At 37.0% G+C, this 25,737-nt stretch overlaps 1 protein-coding gene across 1 annotated transcript in view; it reads right to left on the bottom strand.

Moving 5' to 3' along the window:
• LOC149191497 (RNA-binding KH domain-containing protein RCF3-like) overlaps positions 1-25,737 on the bottom strand; it is a 67,714-nt gene that overhangs the window by 41,612 nt on the left and 365 nt on the right. Inside the window, exon 2 of the mRNA XM_089406665.1 lies at positions 4,079-4,299. Within this exon, the coding sequence (XP_089262791.1) occupies positions 4,079-4,299 (221 nt within the window). The remainder of the gene's footprint in view (positions 1-4,078; positions 4,300-25,737) is intronic.

Genomic DNA, 25,737 nt, shown 5'->3' with positions numbered 1-25,737 from the left:
TATGAGTAGTCAAAGTGAAATTCTGAGCCTAAACATGACTTCAAAGGAAATGGGAAAGTCAAAGGAAAATGGCCATCAAATCTAGGAAGACCTCAAGATCCATCTCAATGATATATATCTATACAAATGAGTTATAAATCTATTAGATATGAGGAGTATGAGTCCAACTCTGCTCCCAGATCTATAGATATAAGGCTCTTCCTAGCTAGATCTATCAATTTTGCACAACTTATAAAAGATATTTAAAATTTTTAATGAGGTACTAGCCCAGAAACACCCTACAAAAAAATAGTTTGTTAGATAAATCTCGAGGCTTTGATCAAGTAAGCTCTTAATAAATTATGCATTGAGAGTCGGTTGGTCCAATTAAGCACTATCCCCAAACACTCAATTAAAATTTGAATGACCTTCTGGAAATAGTAGATCCAACTGTCAAATCAAGTAGATAAATAAAATGGCAATATATTTTTCAAGAACTAGAGATACCTACTAATTCAATCCAATTAAAATTGTTACCCTAGATCCAATAAACTAAATAAGATACATGTGCACATATTATTCAACGAGAGCTATTAATTTACAATTTTCAAATAATATTCACCAGAAAATTTTAAAAGAATATTACCATAAATTCGAGAAGAGGAACATCGCTATCAATCGAAACCCAAAAGAATTTTGTATTATATTCCAAAAATATTACAAGAGAGCTTCAAGGGCTTAGTACACAATTGCAATATCAGATGGAATAGACTATCACCGACCTCTAATTTATAGATAATTTCTCCAACGACTAGTTGGCTTGATCCCTATCAAATTAATCTCGATCTTTCATAAATATTTAATTAACCTTTAATTCATCATCGTTGAACTTATTTAATTTTTGAGGAAAAATTGAAATTTTCATTTATTTGATTTTTAATTAACTCAAAATTAATTATTTTGAGTTAATTTCCTAAAAAAATTCACTTTGACTTAACTACCAAGGTCCAAGGGTCCAAAATTTCTTGATTTATTCAATATTCCCTTGGCTGGGGACCTCCAAAAATTAATTCTTCCAGAACCCACGAATTTTACCTTTCAAGAATTTAATTTTACCCAGGACAAAAAAATAATTAAATTTATGGCTTATGATTTTAATTTAATTTTGCGAGAAAATTTAATTAATTCACTGATGAGAGGACTAATGATTTTTCCAACCCTCTAATATCTAGCCATGGCGTCTAATTATGAGGGACCATGCACTAAATATTTTTTACATGAAGTTATTGCAATTTAATACATGAAAGGGGGAACACCCATTTGCTATAGACCCTCAAATATCTACCCAATTATGTGACTCAAAATATGATCTTGTAGACCAAGCAATTTGTAATAAAATAATGAGCCAATTAGCTAGGATTATTCCAAATGACTTTTACAAGGACTCGATAAAAACACTCGAACTCACTTAATGTCTTGATGCCAAAATCCACCCTAGCTTTGGGGTGAGGTTGGAGGGAAAAACTCTATCGATCATTTGTGTCTAAAGACACAGATGAATCAATGAGACAAAAAAACTCATAGGACAAAAGTCATCACCAAAATCCTATGCTTACCTAGGTTGCTACATACATGATAGCCTTACTAAGTTTGTTTACATTATAACCATGCAGAATGGGTTTACATATTTAAGAAATTACGGACTGGTGATGAAATATGAATGAAGCGAATATTTGAACATGAAAAATCCATTTTGCGAAAAAAGGCATAATGCTATGGGTTCATTGACATAGAGTGGTCAACTTTTGGCTCTACTTGGGCACGCTTGGATCTGCACCCAAGCAACATACAAAATTACATAAGTAGATTCCATCCAAATATCATCATATAACATTAAGCACATGAAATACAAGATCCTGTAACCATAAGAAATTCTAATAACACGAAAAGTAAATCTAATCCCAAAACAAAAATGAAATGCTGAAATGACAAGGTGCAGGTTTACAAATACAATACAAAGGATTCCCCATGGCATCAGATGTCATATTTGAATAACAACTTGAGGATTTTTCCATTTGGAGGTAAGTCAAGTGACTCACCATCCAATCTTCTCAAGTGGAATGAATTTGGCCCAACGATGTCTTGGATAATGTATGGTCCCAACCACAAATTGTCAAACTTCTTATGTTTTCTTGGTTTTTCATTCTTGTGATCCCAAAGAAGTACCATATCTCCATCTTGCAAATATCTAGATCAAGAAGATTTATAAACTATTTTCTTAATGTTAGATTGATTTTTACACATATTATCAAAAGCTTTCCTATGAGTTTCATCCAACTCCACAATCTAATAAATTTTGTTTTGGACAACATCTTTATCTATAGAAAAACGTTGAAGGAGTTGATAAGTTGGTAATTTAAAGTGCACAGGTAAAGTTACATCCAAACCATAAACTAATTCAAAAGGACTTTTACTAGTATCTTTCTTTTTCATAGTCTTATCTGCCCATAAATCATACTTGATTTTACCATCCTAAGATCACTTATTATCTCCTACTATCTTCTTGATAATGGTTATAACATTTTTCTTACTTGATTTAGCAAGGCAATGATAGTAATTAGATGAATGAGATAAGACAATTCCATACTTGAAACAAAAAGATGAAAACTCTAAAGAACTAAAAGCCTTGGCATTATCAATATTGATCTTAGCCGGGGCACCAAATCTTGTAATGATATGATTTTCAATGAAGTCCATAATGACCTTTTTAGTAGCATTCTTAGTAGGAATTGCTTCTACCCATTTAGTGAAATAATTGGTAGTAGTCAAAATCCATGAGTAGCCATTTCTAGAATTTTCAAGAAACTTCCCAATGAAGTCCAAACCCTAATGTTGAAAAGGTGCCTCCACAACCATGGGTTGTAAGGGCAGGGCAACAAGCTTTTGTCTCCCAATGAGCACTTGACAGGATTGAAAACTACCAACAAACTTATGCACATCAGAAAAAATCAAAGGCTAATAATAACCAAATCTCAAAATTTTGTGGGCAGTAGTTCTAGCAGCATAATGAAGAGCACAAAATCCTAAGTGAAACTCAAAAATCAACTTCTTGGAGTCAATTTCATCAACACATATAAGTATAATACCCTCAAGATTTCTCCATCCAAGGTCATCCTTCATGAGACGATATTTAGTTTCTTTTAATCTAAGAGCCCTTATTCTATGACCGACTAAATGGTTAGGACATGTAAGATTTAACAAGTAATAAATAATATCCTTGTACCACCCATTCTCTCCTAATCCTTGCAGCTCAGGAAAAGATGAATCATTAAGACAAATCAAACGAAGATCTTTCTCATTTCCTTTAGTCAACATTTCAACCAAGCCTTGACCTTTGACTAACTTGGTGGGTCTAATCTCTAAGTCATATTCTTGGATTTTATTAACCCACTTAGCATGAGTCCCTAAGAAACTAGTTTGACTTAATATATATTTAACCGTAGAATGTGGGACGAAAGAAATGATTTTGGAATAACCCACATGAATCCTAATATGCTTAAGAGACTTAACCAAGGCATAGGCTTGATTTTCCATGGTAGTGTAATTTAATTCAGAATTTTTGAAGTGCTCTACTCATGAAAGCAATAGTACGTTTGTGACCTTTCTTATTTTTCTGTAATAAGACACCAACAATGGTATCTTCAAAAGCGAAAGAGAAAATCATGAAATCCTTTGAATAATCAGGATTAACTAAAACAAGAGCTTTAGCAATAGCACCTTTGATTTCCTAAAACTCCTTTTTGCCATCTTCTTTCCATAAAACAAAATCATCTATCTTTAGAAGACTTTGAATAGGCTTAGCTACGTTTTCGTAATTCAAAATAAATCTTCTAAGACAATTTGTTTTTCCAGGAAAAGACTAAAGGGATTTAAGATTATGAGAGAGAGGAATATTTTGGATTTCCTCAAATCTTTTAGGATCAACCTTGATCCCATCTTTGGAAATGATGTGACCAAGTAATTTCCCTTTAGTTACTCAAAAAACAGAGTTATTCGGATTTAAGGAAATCCCAAACTCTCTACATCTATCAAAACTTACCTAATATAACCTATATGACTAATACCATCCTTAGAAAAAATTGTAAGATCATCATGATAAATTTCAATAATTTTCCCGATTAAACCTTTAAATTCATAATCCATAGCCCTTTTAAAAGTAGCCCCATCATTGGTTAATCCAAATGAAATTCTAATATACTTGAAATTAACCCATGGTGCAATGAATGTAGTTTTGTGATAATCCTCTTTCTTAACCCATACCTGATTATATCCAGAAAAACGATCTAGCAATGACATAATTCCTGAACCAGTTACTCTTTGCCACATGTTCTCCATGTTTGGAAAAGCGTAATTATGTTTTTTACATGCTAGATTAAAGTTTCTAAAACTAACACAAAGTCTAATTGTACCACTGTTTTTCGTAACAATCACCAGGTTGGAACACCATGTTGAATGCCTAGTTCAAGCAATGATTTCTACTACAAGCATCTTTGAAATCTCATTTTAAACTAAAGGAGATAACTTATGATTTATTTGCCTAAGCTTTTGATGAAAGGGTTTAGCATTTTCATCTTTCAAAGAGATAGTGTGCTCCATGATATCTTCCATATAACCTTTTAATTCATCATATGAAAATTCTAAATAATCTTGATATTCACAAAGTAAATTGGTTAAATTTTTCCTTTCAAAGTCATTAGTACCCTTACCAATTTTAACAATTTCTGGATCACTAGAGGTACCAATGTTTACTTCGATTAATTCACTTGGATCCATTTTATTTTCCTCTTTCATCCTTGTGGAATCATGGCAATTAAAGTGATTCTCTAAAGAAATAAAATTCTTGGGAGTAGGATTCATAGTATCTTCATGATCATCAGATCCGCTTCCCTAGAATTTATTAGAAAATTCTCAAACTCATGCAAATTATCAAGAAAACTGACCAATTATTTTTTGTCATCAAAAACTTGCCAATGCTCTAAATTATTTGGAATAGAAGGTCTAAAAATAAATTCCATTTTTATCTTATCCTTGATCAACTCATCAGATAACTTCAAAGTAGAAGTAGCTATGGAAATCTCATCCCCCAAACTATTTTGCTCTCTCGAGATAGATTCAAGATCAAGGGCATCAAAGTATTCCATAGTATCCCATACATCATTTCGATAATCCATTAACCTTTGATTTTTACATGTGAATTTATTTTTAATTTGCATGATAACTAAGTCAGAATCTCCCTTAATATTAAGCAACTTAACTCTTAAAGCCTTTGCCAACTCAAGATCCAACAATGAAGCTTCGTATTTGGCAACATTGCTGGTCGCTTCGAATGCCAATCTATATGCAAATTTGAAAATATGACCAAGGGTAGACTTTAATACTATACTAGTACCTTTACCATGCCTAGATGATGCATCATCAAAATCCATGTACCATACTTTACCCTTTAGATCCCCAAGCTTTTCATCACCCTTATCGTTGAAAAGAACTATGGAGTTAGACATAATAACACAATTCCCACTGTTATATTGTTCTTTAATTATCTCATTATGGGATCTCTTAGGATCTTGAACATGGAATCTTCTTTCGGGCTCTCTGTTAAGTCTTACAAACCTATCACCTCTAGGGGAAGGAACCGTAGCATATGACCAATTCATCTAAATACTTACTCCAAGATCAAAGGCCCATTTTCTAGATAAAAGCATATCCCAAGCATCATACACATCAACAACAACAATGTCCATAACATTCATAATGTTAGGGTAAACTAATAAATGACTTGTAAATCCTTAATTAACCAATGAACTTCAATATTTTTAGAATCCATCGCACATATATTGTAGTAAGGCCTAGAAAATCTTAAATTGAGTTGTTCCATGACCCTCCTGGTCATGACATAGGTTGAGACAACAAAATCCAACATACAATTATTCAATTTATATCCATTAACCATCAAAGTAATAAAGAATGGTTGATGATCCTTTTCATTTGAATCCAAACTTTGCAGATATATAGGGGAATCTTGATAGACAGTCTCAAGTGCCTTCTGCTAATAACATTCACATGAGGAGCTTCAATAGCTTTTAATAACTTAGTTTTTTTGGAAGGAATCTTTAATATCTCAGTGAAAAGAACCCAAAATTTTTCATTTTTAAACCAATTTCCCAAATCAACATCTAATGCAGAGTTTGAACTAGGGTTAAAACTTTGAGGGGGGATTTGATTTCCACTTTGATCCTTATCCCTTCTTTGATAAGTCAAACCCTTATCTTTCACAATTTTCAAGACTTGCTCTAGAGAATGCTTTTCACCAAATAATTCAACCATCACATCTTCTTCATGATAAAAATTATTTATACTAAAGGAAAATGTGGAAGGCCTAACATATTGACTGTTTTCCTTAACCTCCATCCAATCTTACAGAGAAAAAAAAAATTTATTTAGCAACAACATTTATTTGATTACTAGCCCCAAGCATTCCACTATCCATAATTATTTCAATGGTGGGGCAAGTAGCCTCCTCATGAAGAGCATCACAATCCCTAAAATAAGGTGGAGCTTCATTGACCAGACTAGTAGATTCAAGCGGATTAGGTAGCCTCTACTCACTACATTGGCCTTTTTTCACCAAGTATTATTAATTTGATTATTATTATGATTCCTAGGTTGGAAATTTTGTGCTTGAACCCTTTCCATTTGAACCAACCTAGACTGCAAAGTACTTATTTCCTTAGCATGGTTAGAGATTAATTTTTCTTGGTTAAGCTCCATGATTTCAAGTTTTTGCAGTAATGTTTGCATAGGTTCATCATCAAATTCTTTAACCTATTTTTCTTTAGGTTCTTTCAATTTGGTCAAAGCCCTGTCAAAACCTAGGATTTCTGACTTCCCAGATGCCTTCTTATCTTTTTCAAGCTCTTCAAGTAAAGTCTGGGAAACATTATAATCATGATTCTTAGCTCGTCTCAATTAATAATAAGTATGAGGATAAAAATCATCAATGAAAAAATTCAAAAGAGATTTATTAGGAAGCTTATAATCTTGAGGCAATTCCTTAATAATACCATTAAATCTCTTATTAAACTCTTCTACAGATTCATTTTCCGTCTTCTTTATGACACTGATAGCTTTAACAAGATGTCTCTCTGCTCTCTTATCTCCATAATTTTCCTTAAAGGCATTAAAGATTGATTGGAAAGATTGAAACAAATTATCAGGTTTTTCTTGTAAACCAATCCAAAGCATATTCCTTTAAGGTAAGAACAAAGAGGCTCATTTTTACATCTTCATGATTATAATTAGTAGCTCTCACATGCTTACCAAACCAAGAACCGAAGATTTCAGATGAGCATCAACGCTAATTGCTTTATTTCCCTGAAAATAATGCAATTTATCAATCCCCTTCTCTGGAAGATCATTAGGATAACCTTTAATGTTATCAAAGTTACAAGGGGCAAACACGTACATGATGGCGTGTTCATCTGAGTTAGGAAAACACAAATGGATATCAGAGAGAACTTCTTATCCAAGATTAACAAGAAGAGTACGAGAAGAGAGATTGTGTGATCATACTCTGATATCCCTTTTAGGATGAGGAGAAAGATTAAACAAGCTACTTGGATGTCTTCTAGTACACACTCTTGTAGAATATGAAGGAAGTGGAATTGCCACTCATAAATAAATGTAACTTCAGATAACCAAAATGCAAGGAAGAAAGTGAGTAAAGGGAACCAAGGACAAGGAACTTATTCTGGTGAGAGATGAAAAGATGAGAAAAATGAATGATATGAATGTCATAAAGCCAAAGTCCAATAAATTGGTCCCCGACAATGATGCCAAAAAATGTTGTCACACAGAAAGTCTAGGCACCGCGACAACGGCACAGATTGGGGGCTGTCACCCTCTTCCCAAATTTCTTTGTCTAAGTTCTCTCCTAATACTAGATTAAGAGGTGTATACCCTATGGAAATGGAAAGAAGGAGAACTAGTTTTTAACCAGCCAGTTCGGGAGACACAATTAAGAAACCAAGTACTTGATTTAGATTTAGCAAGACTTATAGGATTCGATTAGATTTAGATGATTGATACTAGTGTCTTATGGAGTCAACTATCTTGCTAGGAAATTTAGGACCAAGTAATTGATGAGAAACATCTGCTTGGATGAACCATTATCTTATCTGAAATACAAATACTAAAACTAATGTGAGATGCAAGAATCTTGGTTGATTCTAGTTAAATGCTTGTCTAAGTTTTAACCCTTCGATCCTTTCTATATCAAGCTTGATTTAATAGTAAGTGGTAGAGAGAAGATAAGGTGAATCACACTAAGATGTGATTAACAATACCTCTCTTTAAAATATAACACACCTGGTGCCTCCGGTGCTGCAAAGATTTGTGGCTCTGACGACTACAAGGTCACTGTTTTAAGTACTATTAAAACTAGGCTTCTCATGCAAATATGGATGGGTACCTATCTTTCTATCGACCAAGCTTATGCTTGGAAGTAAAATTTAATTATTCAAGGCTAACTTAATATGAAAGTGCACGAGATGATTAGATGATGGAATAAGATTGACACAGGAGGTTGACGAAATAAGGTGATACTCTAAAATAGACTAATGGTTACTTTATAACCAATCAGTTGCATTAAACGGATTCTATATGTGGTTTACCTTTCCCTAATTTCTAACTAGCATGTTGATTTTCCACTGTCGATTTACTCCGTCTGATCCAATGATTGTTGCACCATCTCGTGCAAACTCTAGCACGGTCATTATCACTTCGGAGGCACACGAGAAAAGTTATTTTCTCTCTCCTCTGTCTACTACATGTCGAGCTCTAAAGTTAATCACGCAGACTCAGAATATTACCACTTACCACTTGAAAGGCATGCAAGATACCACTTATGGTTTTCCCTTTTATAGAAATTTTTGTGCCTTAGAGATATAAGCATGAAATGTCCATAAACCAAGGGATCCTAAGTCCCTAAAGATGTTGTTCCGGCTCCTAAAGAAACAAGGTCAACCAATGACAGCTTCTCCCAGAAGTTCTCCACCAAAAACTGCTCAAAACTAGTCAAATCAGGATCAATTCAGATGCTCCACTAGCTGCCTGCGTTGCAAAGCACCCAAATACACTGTCTAGGTGCATTGCAACGCATTTGAATGCACTACCCAGGTGCGTTGAGCGGGAAATGACAAGTGGCAGAGTCATTCAACGAGGTGGAGAGAAAATGGAAGCTTCCAGAATCTTCTCCAATGACACTTGCCTCACTGAATTCGACCAGTGATGAGTAAGAGGCTCTCAGTCTCCAAGTGGAAGCAAGAACTGACAGAGAGAAGCCACAAGTCAAAACATAAGCTGACTCATCCTCTCTGCTTACATCTATATATGGATCCCTCATCCCAGAGATCCAAAAGGCTGGAATTTTGTACTTTGCAGAGAATTGTTGTTGGTTTGAGATTGAGATTAGTGCATTGGGTGATTTATGCTTTGTTGGAGGTGAGGAAAGGATTCCTTTGCTGGGAGGTAGATGCTGGATTGGGACTCACTTGGTTGTATCTCCTCCTGGATCTTCTTATTGCATTAATAAAACTATTTGAGTTTCTTCTACATGCTTGTGTATCAGTGATGTTTTTGTTATATTTGCATGTTTAGCTTAATCTGATCCTAAGCTTTTTATGAATGTAAATCTATATCTTCGTGTAGTTTCTCTTTTCTATGATCTTGCAGGAATTTGGTGAAGCTGGGTCGGTAAGGGAGCAGGGAGCTGGAAGCTATTGAAGAGGGGAGCAATTGGATCAACAAACTAGCGCAAGACACAGGTTAGTTTATCCTTCCTCTTCGTTTACATTTCATAAAGAAGAATACACAAGTAGTTTTCCTTGTTTGTTGCTAAGGCACTGTCACACCTTAGAGTGGGATAGGGGCGTTCTGAATAGATACTTTTCCCAACAACAAAATGGCGACTCCGCTGGGGAACGTGTCTAGTTAGTTTGTTTGTGTTTCTTTTGTTGTTTGCTTCATAAACACAGAAGTAGCAATCGAACTGCATTTGCCATTATCAAATGCAAAGTAGCTGCTACTTCAATCCACTCACTGGATTTGTTTATGATTTGAACAGCTGATCCAAAAATGCTCTAATTGCCCTTTGTGATAGTTCTTAGTCCTCCTTTAAATCATCCCTCTAATTGTACCTTACTGATAGCTTTTACTCGGCCAAAATCCATAGATTAAACTGCAAACCGTGACCCAGAACCCAGATAGAAGTCTCGTTTCTGCCCCAGCGCAGGCTCTGTGAAGAGGTTCTGCATTTCAACGCAGGTCCCGAGAGGGCTACCTGCGCTGCAATTCAGTTTCTCTGTGCAACAGGTGCGCTGATCAGCCCTTGCCCTGTGCAGCTGAGGTTCTTTGCATCCTTGTGTTCAGTTTTATCTCTGATTTTTGCAGCCTGTTATCAGTGTGTGTACCTATCTGAAAACCCCTTTTCTCTGCCTTAATTCTACCTCCTTTGTACAAAAAGATTATAGGTGTTCTTTGTGTATTTGTTACATCATTTACAGTTTTCCATTGAAAAGTGAAATAGTCATACTGTCGTCCTTAGATTTAGATCTGTCGTAAGTGTCGATTTTGATCTTAGGAGAAAGTTTCTTCGCTGTGGACAGTTGATTATACATGTTTACTTTTGCTTTGATTTGAATTTGTCTCTTTCTAGTGTCGAAACGAGTGTTTATTTCAAAATCATAAAGTGTCGTAATCATCTCTACCTTTTTGATTTCGAAAAAGAAGCTTGTTTGTGTTTTTCACTTTAAAGCGAATTCAAATTTGTACATCAACTTTCTTTTTAGGCATCAATATTAAGAAAGTGAAAAAAAATACATGCATTTGTGCATTTGCATATTGATAGTTTGTATGGTTTGATTTAGGAAAAAGTCCATTTACAGTGTGCTCTTTGCTCTTTGAGAAAAGATTGTGTCTTTCTTTTCCCCTTGTAGCTAGGATTTTCATTGTTGAAAAGAGATAAATGCTTGCTTATCATCTTTAGATTGCATTTAGGAATTACATATACATCTTGTGGTGATCCAAAAAGGAAAACTTCTAAGAAATATCAACTTAAAATAAATTGAATGAATCTAACAACGCATTGGAACTTAACGCACAACATAGAGGTCTAGGCTAGAGACGTGTTCCGGCGTCGTAAAGCCTGGTAACTGTTGTCCTCACTGATGGTTGGGTGATTCCTCCACTGTGAGACGATAAGTGCCAGTACGGATTGTTCTCCCACGTACCTTCCAGTATATATTGGGAGACCCCTATAGGCTTAAAACCTTTTATCCATAGGAAGCCGTGTTGGCCGCCCTACTAATCGCAATGCACCGAACACAGCATTCGGGAAGATTGACTGTCATACCGTAAAACGTATTCTGCAGTTTTGTGATTGGTTTGGCACACCCTCTACCTAGATCTCTAGAGTAGTCCCTTTCGTTCCTTTTCAGACTCCTTAACGAAAAAGGTCCATCTGAGCACTTGTCACTTCAGGCTCATTAAAAATCGAAGGAGACTAGAGTCATCTTTTGTTTTTCCTCGACTCTTTAAAACTGAAAAAACAAGTTGTGTCCAAGCGTCGTAAAATTTATTTTAAACGGAACATTCACACCCTTTTCCTACGTTGATCTTAGGTTGAGAAAATGGAGTCTACCAACCAAGGAATTCCCCTTGGAAGAAATCCTAGTCCCTTCTCCTCTTGGGGAGATGTTGGTGCACCCCATATGGCCACATTGTCGCTTCCAGGACTGACAATTGGCTTGCCAGTCTGGCTCTTCTCAACCAATGTCATTCAGAACACCACTATTCCTGAACAATCGAATCAGCAGTTAGACCAGTCCAGAGTTACCCACCAACCTTCTACTTCCTCTAATTCTTCCTCTCCTCCTTCCTCTTCGCTTGATGGGGCTGGCAAAGCCAAAAGTCAAGTTCCTAAGGAGAAGAAGGAAAAGAAGAAGAAAGAGAAGAAGAAGAAGGAGCCAAAAGCGACTGGGGGCAAACGAGTGTCGTTTAACGAAAATCCACACACTGCACTGACCAGGCCTAAATCGCCATGTTTCATTTGCAAGGGAGACCACTTTCACAGAGATTGTCCCTGCATCCCTTGGATACTAAGGGACTAGTCTCCCCGTTTGCATAATCCGGTGGCGTCAACCTCTGATAGCCATGTTGAAAGCACACCATCAACTAGCGGATGTGAAGTCCCAGGACAAAAAGGGAGAGCTAGATCTCCCTGTAAACTGTGCGAAGGAGATCATGCCATCCATCATTGTCCCTTATTAGACAAAGCTAAAAGAGTTTTGGATGATCGTCCGGTTTCACTGTTACGACTTCCTCCTGGATATAAAAAACTCTTGCCGAGTCCTTCGTTAGTTGAAAATCCAGCTAGCCCACTCAAGTGGTCAGCTGAAGCACCTGTCATTGAAGATGAACCGGCTGAATCCATACCCGACGAAAGTCAAAGGGTCGAGGCGGCAGTTGACCCGGTCTTGCCTTCAGAGGTTGTATCTCCGAATGACACAGTCACTGGAGAGAACAAGGATCACACCGTCCAAATTCTCTTCATCAACACAGACTCCGACGAACACGGGGGCAACCCACCCATTCCTTTATCGCAGGAAGGAAGTTCGTCAGATCCGTACCCAGCCGTCTACTCAGTCCCACCACCAAGCAACCTAGTTGTCTCCTTCGACTGGAATCAACTAGGCAGACCCCGTTTACTAGCAAACATACCATTCAGAATTATTGTCCAAATATATAGAATGGTCATGGCTGGTACCATCATAGATGAAGGGGCTTCTGTGAGTATCCTTTCCTCTACTGCTTGGAAAGTGCTTGGTTTGCCATCGCTTTTGCCTGAGATGAGAAATCTGACAGGCTTTGATAAAGGAACCAGTTGACCTTTAGGGATCCTCCCCAATGTGCTCATAACATTGAAAGGGAAGACTGTTCAAATGAACGTGATGGTCGTTCAAGGACCCTTGGATTATAACCTACTCCTTGGACGAGACTATATTTATTGCATGGGAGCCATCGTCTCCTCACTCTTTAGAGTAATGTGTTTTCCGCACGAAGGAAGAGTGGTCAAGCTCATGGACCAGCTTTCATTTCCCGGATCACGCATCACAAATAGTCATATACCATCCCTAAATGGTCTCTTCACGCAAGAAATGTCTCAACCCATGGTCCATCCTCCCGATGAGCCCGAGTAATTCGGAGGGATATGACTGGAACCCAGGGGGCATGCATCCTAGTCTGCTTCGGCAAGAAAACTTCGGGTATAGAGTAGGTTTCCGCGGGAGAATATGACTAGTCCGTACCCCATCCGTGATTGGAAGAGGGGTTGTTCTAGAATAAGATTCTCTTGTCAAAGTTATGTGAGTTGGCAGAACTGAGTCAATCACCTTTGTTTATCTTGGTAGACATCGCCGAAGAAGTGTTTTGTTTGAAAGATTAATAGAACAATCTTTGGGTGACCTGAAAGAGGTAGGCCTTTCCTGATAGAACAAATGTTTTGTCTGCAAATTGAGGGGTAACCTTGAAATCATATTTTATACCTGGGGGCATGCAAACCTTTTGGAGTGCAAGCAAGGGGTGGCTATTTATTTTTTAAATTTTTAGGTCCTCCCTTTAAACCTGTAGGCTAACCCTTTAAACTCATAGGATTAGTCGTTTCCGAACTTGCATAACAAAAGGATGCGGGGCAAAGCTTTGTAAGGTGCAAGCTCCATAAAAAATGGCATCTTATATGAGACATTCTTATCATATGACTGGATTAATCGAGCAGTTTTAGCACATAGTTCATGCTCGTTAAAAAATAAACATAAGATCGAGCAAGTGTTTCAAATCCGCGTTTAAGCTCGTTAAAAAATGAACTATCTTCCGGTAAATAACCACCGTGAATGTAACATTATCAGCCATTAAAGCCTTGGTCATTTTCGCACCGTCACCTCCACTTTTCCATTGGCTGACCATTCACCTCCATTTGATTGTTTACCCATTTTGAGGAACAGCTGCGAAGAGTGATTTCACTAGCCATCCTTGTGACACTACCGTGCTTGGAAAATTCCAACCCTTACCTGGAATCAGCTGCTACCCATTTTATCACTCGTTCCTCAAAAGACGAGTCTTCTTTAAGCTCTTTTCATCTGACTCGTAAAATATGAAAAGATTGCCGAGTTTTGGCCTTCCAGCTCGTTAAAGTGACATGAAGAGCTATCCCTCCTCTAGATTTTAATCTTTTTGGACCTGAGGGATTATTGCACAAAAAGATCGAGCGCTTGTTTTGTTCGGCTCGTTAAAACTATCGAAAATTCATCCCTTCTGTATTATTTTATACTTTTTCGGACTTAAGGGATTAGATGACGAAAAATGAATTTCGGATTTAACTTTACGTACCTTTTCAGACTCTCTAAAAATGAAAAGGACCGAGTTATCTTTGTTGTTAGACTCGTTAAAAACATTAATAGCGACAAACTTGTCTTTAGACGAGAACGAGTTTCACTATCGCCAGGCTCGTTAAAACATAGCGATGGGTTTGCCCGAAGGGCAAATTATAGAACAAGCATATGTTATCCTCCTCAAGCTTGACAAAAATAAAGAGGTACTGGTCAGCAATGACTGGGGAAAAATTGGGAAGAAACTCAAAGAATCTTTGTTGGTAGCAAGTCGCTCTTGAACATGACACTTCCACTCCGTGCCTGAGTCGGGTTGGGTTGTTTCATTCACCGGTCACATCACCATGGTCTCGCCATACCATCCAAATTTGGGGTAAATGCTACCGATCCATCACATAAGTGTCACCGACATGTTCGAGAGAAGTCATCCAGAGAAGTCAGTCGTGTCCCATCCATTGCCATACATTATACTTCATTCTTTCATGACCGCCACCCTGAACCATATATCATCAGATTGTTTTCACCTCCATCAAAATCATTTGCTCCGTTCCATGTCATTGATGTGGGATTCATCAAGGCCCTCCTTTGACGGATCGCTTCTTGTCGACATCAACTCATTATCCAAGAAGTTGATCTAGGAACACCCCATTCAGTACTTTGAAGCTTGCATGCCTCAATGGCAAGTTTCTCACTTCCGGCGATAGGTATACATCAATGACCTTCGACCGAAAGATTTTGCGTGGTGTTCGATGCCAAGTCCTTTATTCACACCACGTGAATTGTACTGCAATACCTTGAGGGTCATCATCCTTATCAGTGATTCCTCTCGCGCTTGTTAACAGTTTACATCATTGACTGGTAATCAAGCGATGTCTTTCCATGTTCGACTTCAAAACATTTCTCACATGGATCGACTTGTACTTCGAGTGAAGATCGGACGAGATTGAAGACCCCAGATCTAGTTTCATCAATCCGGGCTGCGATATATATTCAGGAAAAATAAAGACATTGACATGTACAACATTGCAGCACAGATAATCATCCTACCAAAAGGATGATGACTTCATCAAAATCATCAGTCTACCATCAGACGATTATCTGTCTTGTGTACATAAAAGATGAATTTATAAAGCTGAGCATGGGAATGCCCGCCCTAGCGAGATCATGAAAACAGTATGAAAATAATGTATTGTATTGTATCTTATTACAGGTCTCCTCCCAACATTGAAAGAACTTCGGATCCTCCTAATAAAGCATTTCACCCGATAAACGGCCTCATACTTTAGGGGGCAACTGTTATAGACATTTTTGTGCCTTACAGCTATAAGCATGAAATGTCCATAAACCAAGGGATCCTAAGTCCCTAAAGATGTTGTTCCGGCTCCTAAAGAAACAAGGTCAACCAATGACAGCTTCTCCCAGAAGTTCTCCACCAAAAACTGCTCAAAACTAGTCAAATCAGGATCAATTCAGATGCTCCACTAGTTGCCTGCGTTACAAAGCACCCAAATACACTGTCTAGGTGCGTTGCAACGCATTTGAATGAACTACCCAGGTGCGTTGAGCGGGAAATGACAAGTGGCAGAGTCATTCAACGAGGTGGAGAGACAATGGAAGCTTACAGAATCTTCTCCAATGACACTTGCCTCACTGAATTCGACCAGTGATGAGTAAGAGGCTCTTAGTCTCCAAGTGGAAGCAAGAACTGACAGAGAGAAGCCACAAGTCAAAACATAAGCTGACTCATCCTCTCTGCTTACATCTATATATGGATCCCTCATCCTAGAGATCCAAAAGGCTGGAATTTTGTACTTTGCAGAGAATTGCTGTTGGTTTGAGATTGAGATTAGTGCATTGGGTGATTTATGCTTTGTTGGAGGTGAGGAAGGGATTCCTTTGCTGGGAGGTAGATGCTAGATCGGGACTCACTTGGTTGTATCTCCTCCTGGATCTTCTTATTGCATTAATAAAACTATTTGAGTTTCTTCTACATGCTTGTGTATCAATGATGTTTTTGTTATATTTGCTTGTTTAGCTTAATCTAATCCTAAGCTTTTTATGAATGTAAATCTATATCTTCGTGTAGTTTCTCTTTTCTGTGATCTTGCAGGAATTTGGTGAAGCTGGTTCGGTAAGGGAGCAGGGAGCTGGAAGCTATTGAAGAGGGGAGCGATTGGATCAACAAACTAGCGCAAGACACAGGTTAGTTTATCATTCCTCTTCATTTACATTTCATAAAGAAGAATACACAAGTAGTTTTCTTTGTTTGTTGCTAAGGCACTGTCACACCTTAGAGTGGGATAGGGGCGTTCTGAATAGATACTTTTCCCAACAACATTCCCGAATACTACCACGTGCATAAATCAAAACCTTAATAAAGCGCTTAAACAGATGTTTAACATTTAATATCGATATTCACTTTAAACAAGAATTGGAAACAATTTACGATAAAACACATAAAGGTTGTGGTTTATAAATAAAACGTTAAAATAAAGGAAATACCCATTGAGGGTTCAGAAGGTCGATACCCAGATAGAAATGAACTTTTGCACCAGAATTAACATGCAACACCACACTCATTCAATTGTTCAACAAAATAAGAATTACATGTCTTGGCCCTCTCGACTCAATTACAACAGTTTTATTTGATCTCTATCTCAACCTCAAAACCCTATCTATCGCTCAAACTCTCTCTTAATCACTCTAATCTCTATCATCTCAGCTAATCCTTCTCCATTACATTCTTTTCTCTTTTATGAGTCAAATCCTATTCTAACTACATTAACAACTTGATCTCTATTTTAATCAATCTAACAATTAAATCTCTATTCTTAACCTTTGTTACACACCTATACTAACAACTTATCCCTTAGTTTAAAAATAATACAATTCTATAATTATTACAATGATGAAGTAAAGATCATTTTCAAGAGATCCAACCCTCTCTACTACAACTAACTTCTGACCACTCAAGTCAATGAAATTCAACTCATTTAGCACAAAATGTGAACAAACAATCACATTTTTTGCTATGTCCAGATGCTCCTGCATTAGAATCCCAAGGAAGAAAAGAATCATCCCTTAGAATTTCAGGGTTTACTCTGTACTTCTGCAACTCTGATGCTATCAACCAAACTAGCATCCTCCACTAGTTGTCCTCTCCATTTGACTAGATACTGAAAATAAACTTGTCCTCTATTCTTTTGGGTACTCTTTTCTCCAAAACAACTTCCACCTCTTTCTTGATTGTCTTTGGCATTTGTTCTTCCCAGTTCAAAGTTTGAACTTCATCTTCTGTAGCTTCCTTCTATAGCTCTATCTCTATCTCTTTGTATGGATACAAATCTGCAACATTGAAGATAGGTGATATTCCAATCCCTTCTGGCAATTCAATTTCATAAGCATTAGTTGAAAACTTCCTCACAATTTTGCATGGTCCTATCTTTTTCATCTTTATTTTATTATAAGTCTTAGCAGGAAATCTTTCTTTTCTCAAGTATACCATCACTAAATCCCCCACTTGGAATTCTTTCTCTCTTTGCTTCATATCAGCGTTCTGTTTTTATTTTCCATTGCTTTCCTACAATTTTCCTTTGACATCTTCTTGTAGTCTATGCATCTGCTCTGTAAACTCTTTAGCTTTTTCACTTCTTGTCTCTTGTTTACCAAAATTTCTGAGCTCATACAAACCTCTTGGATTCATTCCAAAAACAATCTGAATTGGACTCATTCCAGTACTTCAGTTTGAAGTGTCATTATAAGCAAACTCTGCCTGAGTAAGTGCTAAATCCCAATGCTTGGGATTTTGATACACTAAACTTCTCAATATTTTCCCCAAGTTTCTATTTACCACTTCGCTCTATACATCTATTTGAGGATGGCATGCTGAACTAAAACTAAGGTTAGCACCTAGTTTCTTCCAAAGAGTTCTCCAGAGATGCCCAACAAACTTTGTATCCCTATCAGACATAATACTTACAGGCAATCCATGTAACCTTACAACTTCTGAAAAAAACAGATTAGCAATATGTATTGCATCACTAGTCTTTGTAAAAGCAATGAAATGTGCCATATTGGAAAATATATCTACCAGAACATAAATGGAATCATTCCCCCTTTGAGTTCCAGGTAACCCCAAAACAAAATCCATACTAACTGCATCCCATGGTCGGTCTGGTATTGGCAATGGCTGGTACAATCATGTATTTTGGCTTCTTCCTTTAGCACACTGACATATACTGCACCTCTCAACAAATCTCTTAACATTAGTTTGCATCTTTGGCCAATAGTAAAAATCATTTACTTGAGCAAAGGTTTTGTGTTGTCCAAAGTGGCTAGATAGTCCTCCACTGTGTTTCTCCTTAATTATGTTTTCCCTCATAGAACATTTGGGAATACAAAATTTGTTACGTTTAAATAGTAAACCTCCTTGGATAAGATAATCCAAACACTGGCTTCTATTATGAACTATTAGATTTTGTACAACTGCATAAATATATTTGAAATCTGCATCATCTTTATACATATCAACCATTTCTTCAAATCCTACAATGCCAACTCTTAATTCTTGCACAATGAAATTTACCCCACTGAAAGCATCAAGGACCTTGTTCAACTTACCACTGGTATGTTTGATCACAAAAGTAAAGCTTCATAGAAACTCTACCCACTTGGCATGTTTATGGTTCAATATTGGCTAGTTGTTTATGAACTGTAATGCATGATTGTCAGAATACAATATAAACTCCTTTGGTAGAAAATAATGTCTCCATTTTTTTAAAGCTTTTACAATAGCATAAAATTATTTATCATAAGAAGAATACTTCTTCTTAGCTTCATTTAGTTTCTCACTAAACTATGCTATTGGTATCTGTTCCTGACTCAAAACTGCTCCAATTGCAACTCCACTAGCATCTGTTTCAACTTGAAATACTTTTTCAAAATTAGGTAAAGCTAAAACTAGCTTATCTGTGATTTTCTTCTTTAGCAACTCAAAATTTCTATCTACTGCTTCTGTCCACTTGAATGGCTGATTAGTATCCTTTCCTGTTTGAAGAATTGGTGCACAAATCTCACTAAAACCTCTGATAAATTTCCTATAAAAACTTGTAAGACCATGAAAGCTTCTTACCTCAAATATATTCCTTGGAATAGGCGAGTTCCAAATTGCTTGGAATTTCTCTAGATTCATTTTCAAACCTTATTTAGAAACTACAAATCCCAAGTAAATTAATTCTTCTTTCATGAAACTACATTCCTTCAAATTTATGAGTAGTTTCTCTTTCTGCAGAGTTCTTAAAACCAACTTAAGATTCTCCAGATGTTCTTCTTTGCTTCTACTAAAAACTAGAATATCATCAAGATAAACAATAATAAACTTGCTTGCATATTCATTCAAGACTTCATTCATCAATCTCATGAATGTGCTAGGTGCATTAGTGAGTCCAAAAGGCATCACTAACCACTCATACAAACCATTGTTTGTTTTAAATGCAGTCTTCCATTCATCTCCTTCTCTAATTATTATTTGATGATATCCACTCTTCAGATCTATTTTAGTAAAATAATTTGACCCACTCAAACAATCCATGAAATCATCCATGCATGGTAAAGGAAATCTATACTTGATAGTGATCTTGTTTATGGCACTATAATCAGTACACATATGCCATTCACCTCCTTTCTTTGGATTGAGAACTATTGGTACTACACATGGACTAAGACTTTCTCTAATTAGTCCCTTAGCCATCAGTTCTTGAACTTGTATTCCAACTTCTGCATTCTCTTAAGGAGTTAATTTGTATTTTTCTTTGTTTGTAAAACTTTCTCTTGGTATTAGGTCAATATGATGACTGTTGAAAATAGCAACAAGAAATGATAAAAATAGAATCCAGAAATTCCAATTTTAATTTGTCCTTGAATTAAAATTGTGAATTAAAATCGAATTTAGACTCACCAGCTACTTGGAATTAATTAATTCATTCATTATGGATTAATCAGTTGGAGAAATTCAAGTTAGAAATCTTTCTGCAGTCATGCAACAATTATCCCTTAAATTAAGGATATTATCCCTTAATTAAGGAGATAACATTGAGTTATATTTGAGTTGTAATTAGTTAGATTAGTTTACTGAGTTAAGTCCAATTAAATTAGTTCCAAACTGTTTGAGGAACTAATTGTGAGTTATCAAAAGTTGATGCATGCATGCACTCAACTAGTGTACTCCAGATAATTGAAGATTCCCTCATCAGAAACTCATGCATGTCTATTCTGAGAAAGACCCAGTTGAGCTAAATGTTAAGGACAGTGTACTATCAGTTGCATGTTTTCTCCTATAAAGGAAACTCATGCATGTAGAAGGATTAATGCACAAGAGGATTGCGCAATTTTGACAGGGTGTAGGATAATTGTGAGTGATCAGTCTTCCACTTGGTAACAGGACGATCACCCAAGAGAAACTGCACAAGGAAATAGGAGCTTGGAGGGTAGAGGAGAAGGCTTGTGAGAAGCCAAGTTTGCCTGTGAGCATCCAGGAGGATTGTAGTGAGAGCTGACTAATTGTGAGAGCTAAGGATTTGTATAATATTGATGTATTTCCACCTTGTATGACAATACAGATAGTGGAATTTTTTAGTTGAGGCTTTCCCCTAAGTATTTTCTCTATTTCATCTGCATTGATTCTTCTTTTCGTTATATGTGTTCAGCTCGATCCTGCTCAATTTTAATCTTCCATAAATTGATAGTAGAAGTAGATTATAGTATTTTTCTTTGGTATATTACATTATCGGGTTAATCTATAGTCAGATTTTCTACATGGTCTTAGAGATAGATTTGTAGAGAATTTGTAGAATTTTGACATGGTATCAGAGCTAAGTTTATTGAAGTTGTGAACAGTATACAGAGAAGAGAATTCAAAGTTTGAAGTTCGGGGTTGCAGGTGCAAATCAAAATCTTATCGTACTTCAAGGTTGGCCAATGGAATTCTTTGGCTTGAGACTCAAGTATGCCTTGGAAGGCAGCTTGAATTACATAGCATGGAAAGATCGCATGGAGGCTTTATTAGAAGACAACAACTTGAAGGATTTCATTGATCAATAAATCCCAAAGCCAAGTTCAACTAATGCATAAGAGTTGGCTAAGTGGAAGAAGTGTGTGGCGAGGGCGAGGCAGATCATCCTTGAGGGAGTTCGAGACCATATTGTCTCGAGTCTCCATGGGAAGGATACTCCATATTCAATGTGGAAGACATTTAAGGACCTTTACCAAAACAGTAGTGACTAAAGGAAATTAGCACTCAAGGATAAGCTTCAAAGAATCAAGATGGAGAACGACTATACTATTTCCACATATCTGAACCAGATCACCACCTGCAGAGATGAACTTGGAAGTGTGGGAATAACTACTGCCGATGATGATATGGTGAGCCTTGCTCTCCTTGGTATTCCAAAGAGTTGGAATAGCTAACAAGACTCTATGAATGGAAGGGAGAAACTATCGGATTGGGAATGACTATGATTGAATCTCATGCAGGAGGAGATTAGGAGGAGACTTGAGATGGCTCTTCATCCAGGGATGATGATGAAGAAAATCTGACCTCAGTAAGTAAGGGGCAAGGAAACAGAAGGGGAAGGATTCCCATTACAAATAGAATTCTTCTCATGGAGGGAAGAAGGTTGACAAGTCTAAAGTGAGATGCTTTAATTTTCACGAGATGGGTCATTATGTGACTAATTTCCCATAGAAGAAGTCCAAGAAGGGATCCTCGGATGGATCGGAAGGTGAAGCATTAGCCTCTCAGTTCGAAATGGACTTTACCCTCATCGCATGCATGGTGTCATCGATGATGGGTTGTGGTTGGTATCATGATAGTGGAGCCTCATTCCACATGACTGGTGATAAAAGCTTATTTAGTACCTTGGAGGAGAAAGACCTCAAGATGCACATAGAGATGGGTGACGATGGAAGGTATAGTGTTTTAGGAGTGGGCATAGTTGCTTTTGAGAGGGAGCATGGAGATTTTATCACCTTGATAGATGTGAAGTGTGTGCCTAGACTGGAGAAGAACTTGGTATCGATCACGATGTTGGAGGACAAAGGATACGATGTTGTCTTCAATAAGGAAAAGGTTTTCCTTAGACACATCACCATGAAACAGGTGAAACAGATTGGTTCATGAGTCAAGAACCTGTATGCTATTGAGGTTCAAGATGCATGCAAAGACTTGAGGAGCAAGGAAAATTTTAGAGACTTGGTGGTTGAGAGGGAGAGTAAATTAAATCTCAACATGCAGTCCCAGAGGAAGTCTCAGACAATTGTGGAGGAGCCACAATTGGAGAAGGAGAGAGGAGACCGATTGAAGAGATCCACTCACACAAATACCTCCATTAGGGGGTAATTTTGATCCAAGTGGGAAGAGGGATCACATGTAGCCATACCTCCAGGTGTGAGGTGGGGCGATGTGAAGTGATAGTCCCATGAAGGCTGAAATTGGGCAGGGTCCATTGAGAGGTTTTATCTCATGGATCGTACGTTGCTATGGGAGCCCAAAGTACATAGTAGCAGGAGGAATCATTGGGATTGATGCAGTCAGAGATCAAAGTGACAGAGGCTATAGCAGCCAAATACTAAATAGCATAAAGAAGGATTGACAATAGTGCAGAAAAGCAGAGTCATCACAAGTGCAAAGTTTTCAGTTGGCAGAGGCAATAGCAGTCAGAGACTTTGATGACAGATGCGTCATACTAATTCAGTTTGGATTTTTTTGTTTCTAGAGTTTGTTGGAGCAACAACACTAGAGAGTAGTGTTGCATACAGAACATTCCAAAGGTTCAGGATTGGGATCGAGTTGGATTCCTTTCTTGTTGAGAGGGAGTGTTGAAAATAGCAACAATAAATGATAAAAATAGAATCCAGAAATTCTAATTTTAATTTGTCCTTGAATTAAAATTTTCAATTAAAATCAAATTTAGTCTCACTAGCTGCTTGGAATTAATTAATTAATTCATTATGGATTAATTAGTTGGAGAAATTCAAGTTAGAAGTCTTTATGCAATCATGCAACAATTATCCCTTAAATTAAGGAGATTATCCCTTAATTAACGAGATAAGATTGAGTTATATTTGAGTTGTAATTAGTTAGGTCAGTTTACTGAGTTAAGTCCAGTTAAATTAGTTCTAAACTGTTTGAGGAACTAATTGTGAGTTATCAGTCAGTTGATGCATGCATGCACTCAACCATTGTACTCTAGGTAACTGAAGATTCCCTCATTAGAAACTCATGGATGTCTATTATGAGAAAGACCCAGTTGAGCTAAATGTCAAGGACAATGTACTATTAGTTACATGTTTTCTCCTATAAAGTAAACTCATGCATGCAAAAGGATTAATGCACAGGAGGATTGCATAGTTCTAACAAGGTGTAGGATCAGTGTGTGTGATCAGTCTTCCACTTGGTAACAGGAGGATCACCCAGGAGAAACTCCGTAAGGAAATAGGAGCTTGGAGGACAGAGGATAAGGTTTGTGAGAAGCTAAGTTTTCCTATGAGCATCCAAGAGGATTGTACTGAGCTGGCTAGTTGTGAGAGCTAAGGCTTTGTATAATCTTGACGTATTTCTATCTTGTATGATAATACATATAATGGAATTTTTTAGCTGAGGCTTTCCCCTGAGTATTTTCTGTGTTTCATGTGCATTGATTCTTCTTCTTTTGGTTATATGTGTTTAGGTTGATATTTCTCAATTTTAAGCTTCCACAAATTGATAGTAGAAGTAATTTATAGTATTTTGCTTTGGTATATTGCATTATCGGGTTAATATACAGTCAAATTTTCTACATGGTCTTAGAGATATATTTGTAAAGAGTTTACAAAATTTCTATAATCACTAATACTCCTGATTGGTGGCAATGCATTTGGCAACTCATCCACAATAATATGAGAAAAATCATTCAACAAAGTTTTGATTTCTTCAGGTAAATCATCTAAGTTTGTGGAAGTCAAAATTACCTTAGGTCTCCCTATGACAACAAAATACATTTCTTCATCTTTTCCACCCTCTTGCAACAGCTCCTTTCCACTCATTAGCATAACACTATTTCCAGTTGTTCCTTTGTGAGCTTCATCCTTCAATGGCAGCAATGTATGTTTATTTTCATCTTTCTCTAGAGTGTAAGTATTTCCTCTCCCATCATGAATAGCTTTCCTATCAAACTGCCAAGGTATTCCCAACAATACATGGCATACATCCATTGGCATTACATCACACGATATCACATCTTTATAAGTACCAATCTATATCTCTACCTTGCATTATTCTGCCACAATAATATGATGTCCTTTTTGCAACCATGACACTTTGTAAGCAGTAGGGTGTACTATCTTCACTAATCCCAGCGTGTTTACCATTTCTTTTGAAACAAGGTTATCAGTGTTTCCACTGTCAATTATCACTTTACAACATTTTCCTTTGGATTTGCCTGTAGTTTTGAATAAACTCTTTCTCTGAGCTAGTTCTCCAGTCTCCTTCTCTGCCTTAAGGAATACCCTTTTCAACAACAAGGATTCTCCTACTTCAAGGGATTCTTCCTTGTCTACAATTTGAGGTTTTTCTTCCTTTGCCTTAGCCACATTCACATTCCTCTAACTTGTTTCTTTATTACGAGGACAGTCCCATGATCCATGTTCCCATTGTCCACATGTATAACACCAAATATCTCTTCCTCAACCTCCTCCTCTTCCTCTGGGTGCAAATCTCCCTCTATTAAAGTCTCCTCTCTGTGGTGGTCTACCACTTGAAATTCCAGCTTCACTTTGATGTTGTTGAAACCTTGGTCTGGAAGTTCCTCTACCTCTTACTTAACTTTTCCCTCCATTCCTCTAATTTTGTTTCCTCAACATCTTCTCTTCTACCTTCAAACCTACTTGATAGGCATCTTCAATTGTCTTCAGACTCAGCAAGATGATCTCATCCTATATGTCATATCTCAATCCATTGATGTATTTGGCTACCTTCTCCATGTCATCCTCTACATGTCTTGCTCTAATACTCAACCTATAAAACTCAAATGTATATTCCTTGGCAAACATTCCTTTTTGCCTTAAATTTTGTAACTATTTGAAAAGATTTAACTGATAATCTTTTGGCATTACTTTAGCTTTCATTATACTCACCATTTTATCCCATTGCTTGATCTTGGACTTTCTTTTCCTTGTTTTGGATGTTTGTAGTTCATCCCAAAAAATAGATTCATGACCCTTCAAT

The sequence above is a fragment of the Pinus tabuliformis genome, chromosome 2_2 (assembly GCF_031772625.1).
Source record: "Pinus tabuliformis cultivar Carrire ecotype Pingquan chromosome 2_2, CPIR1, whole genome shotgun sequence".
Taxonomy (NCBI): Eukaryota; Viridiplantae; Streptophyta; class Pinopsida; order Pinales; family Pinaceae; genus Pinus; species Pinus tabuliformis.
Note: the sequence above shows the minus strand (reverse complement) of the source record. Positions and strands in the feature narration are given on the sequence as shown.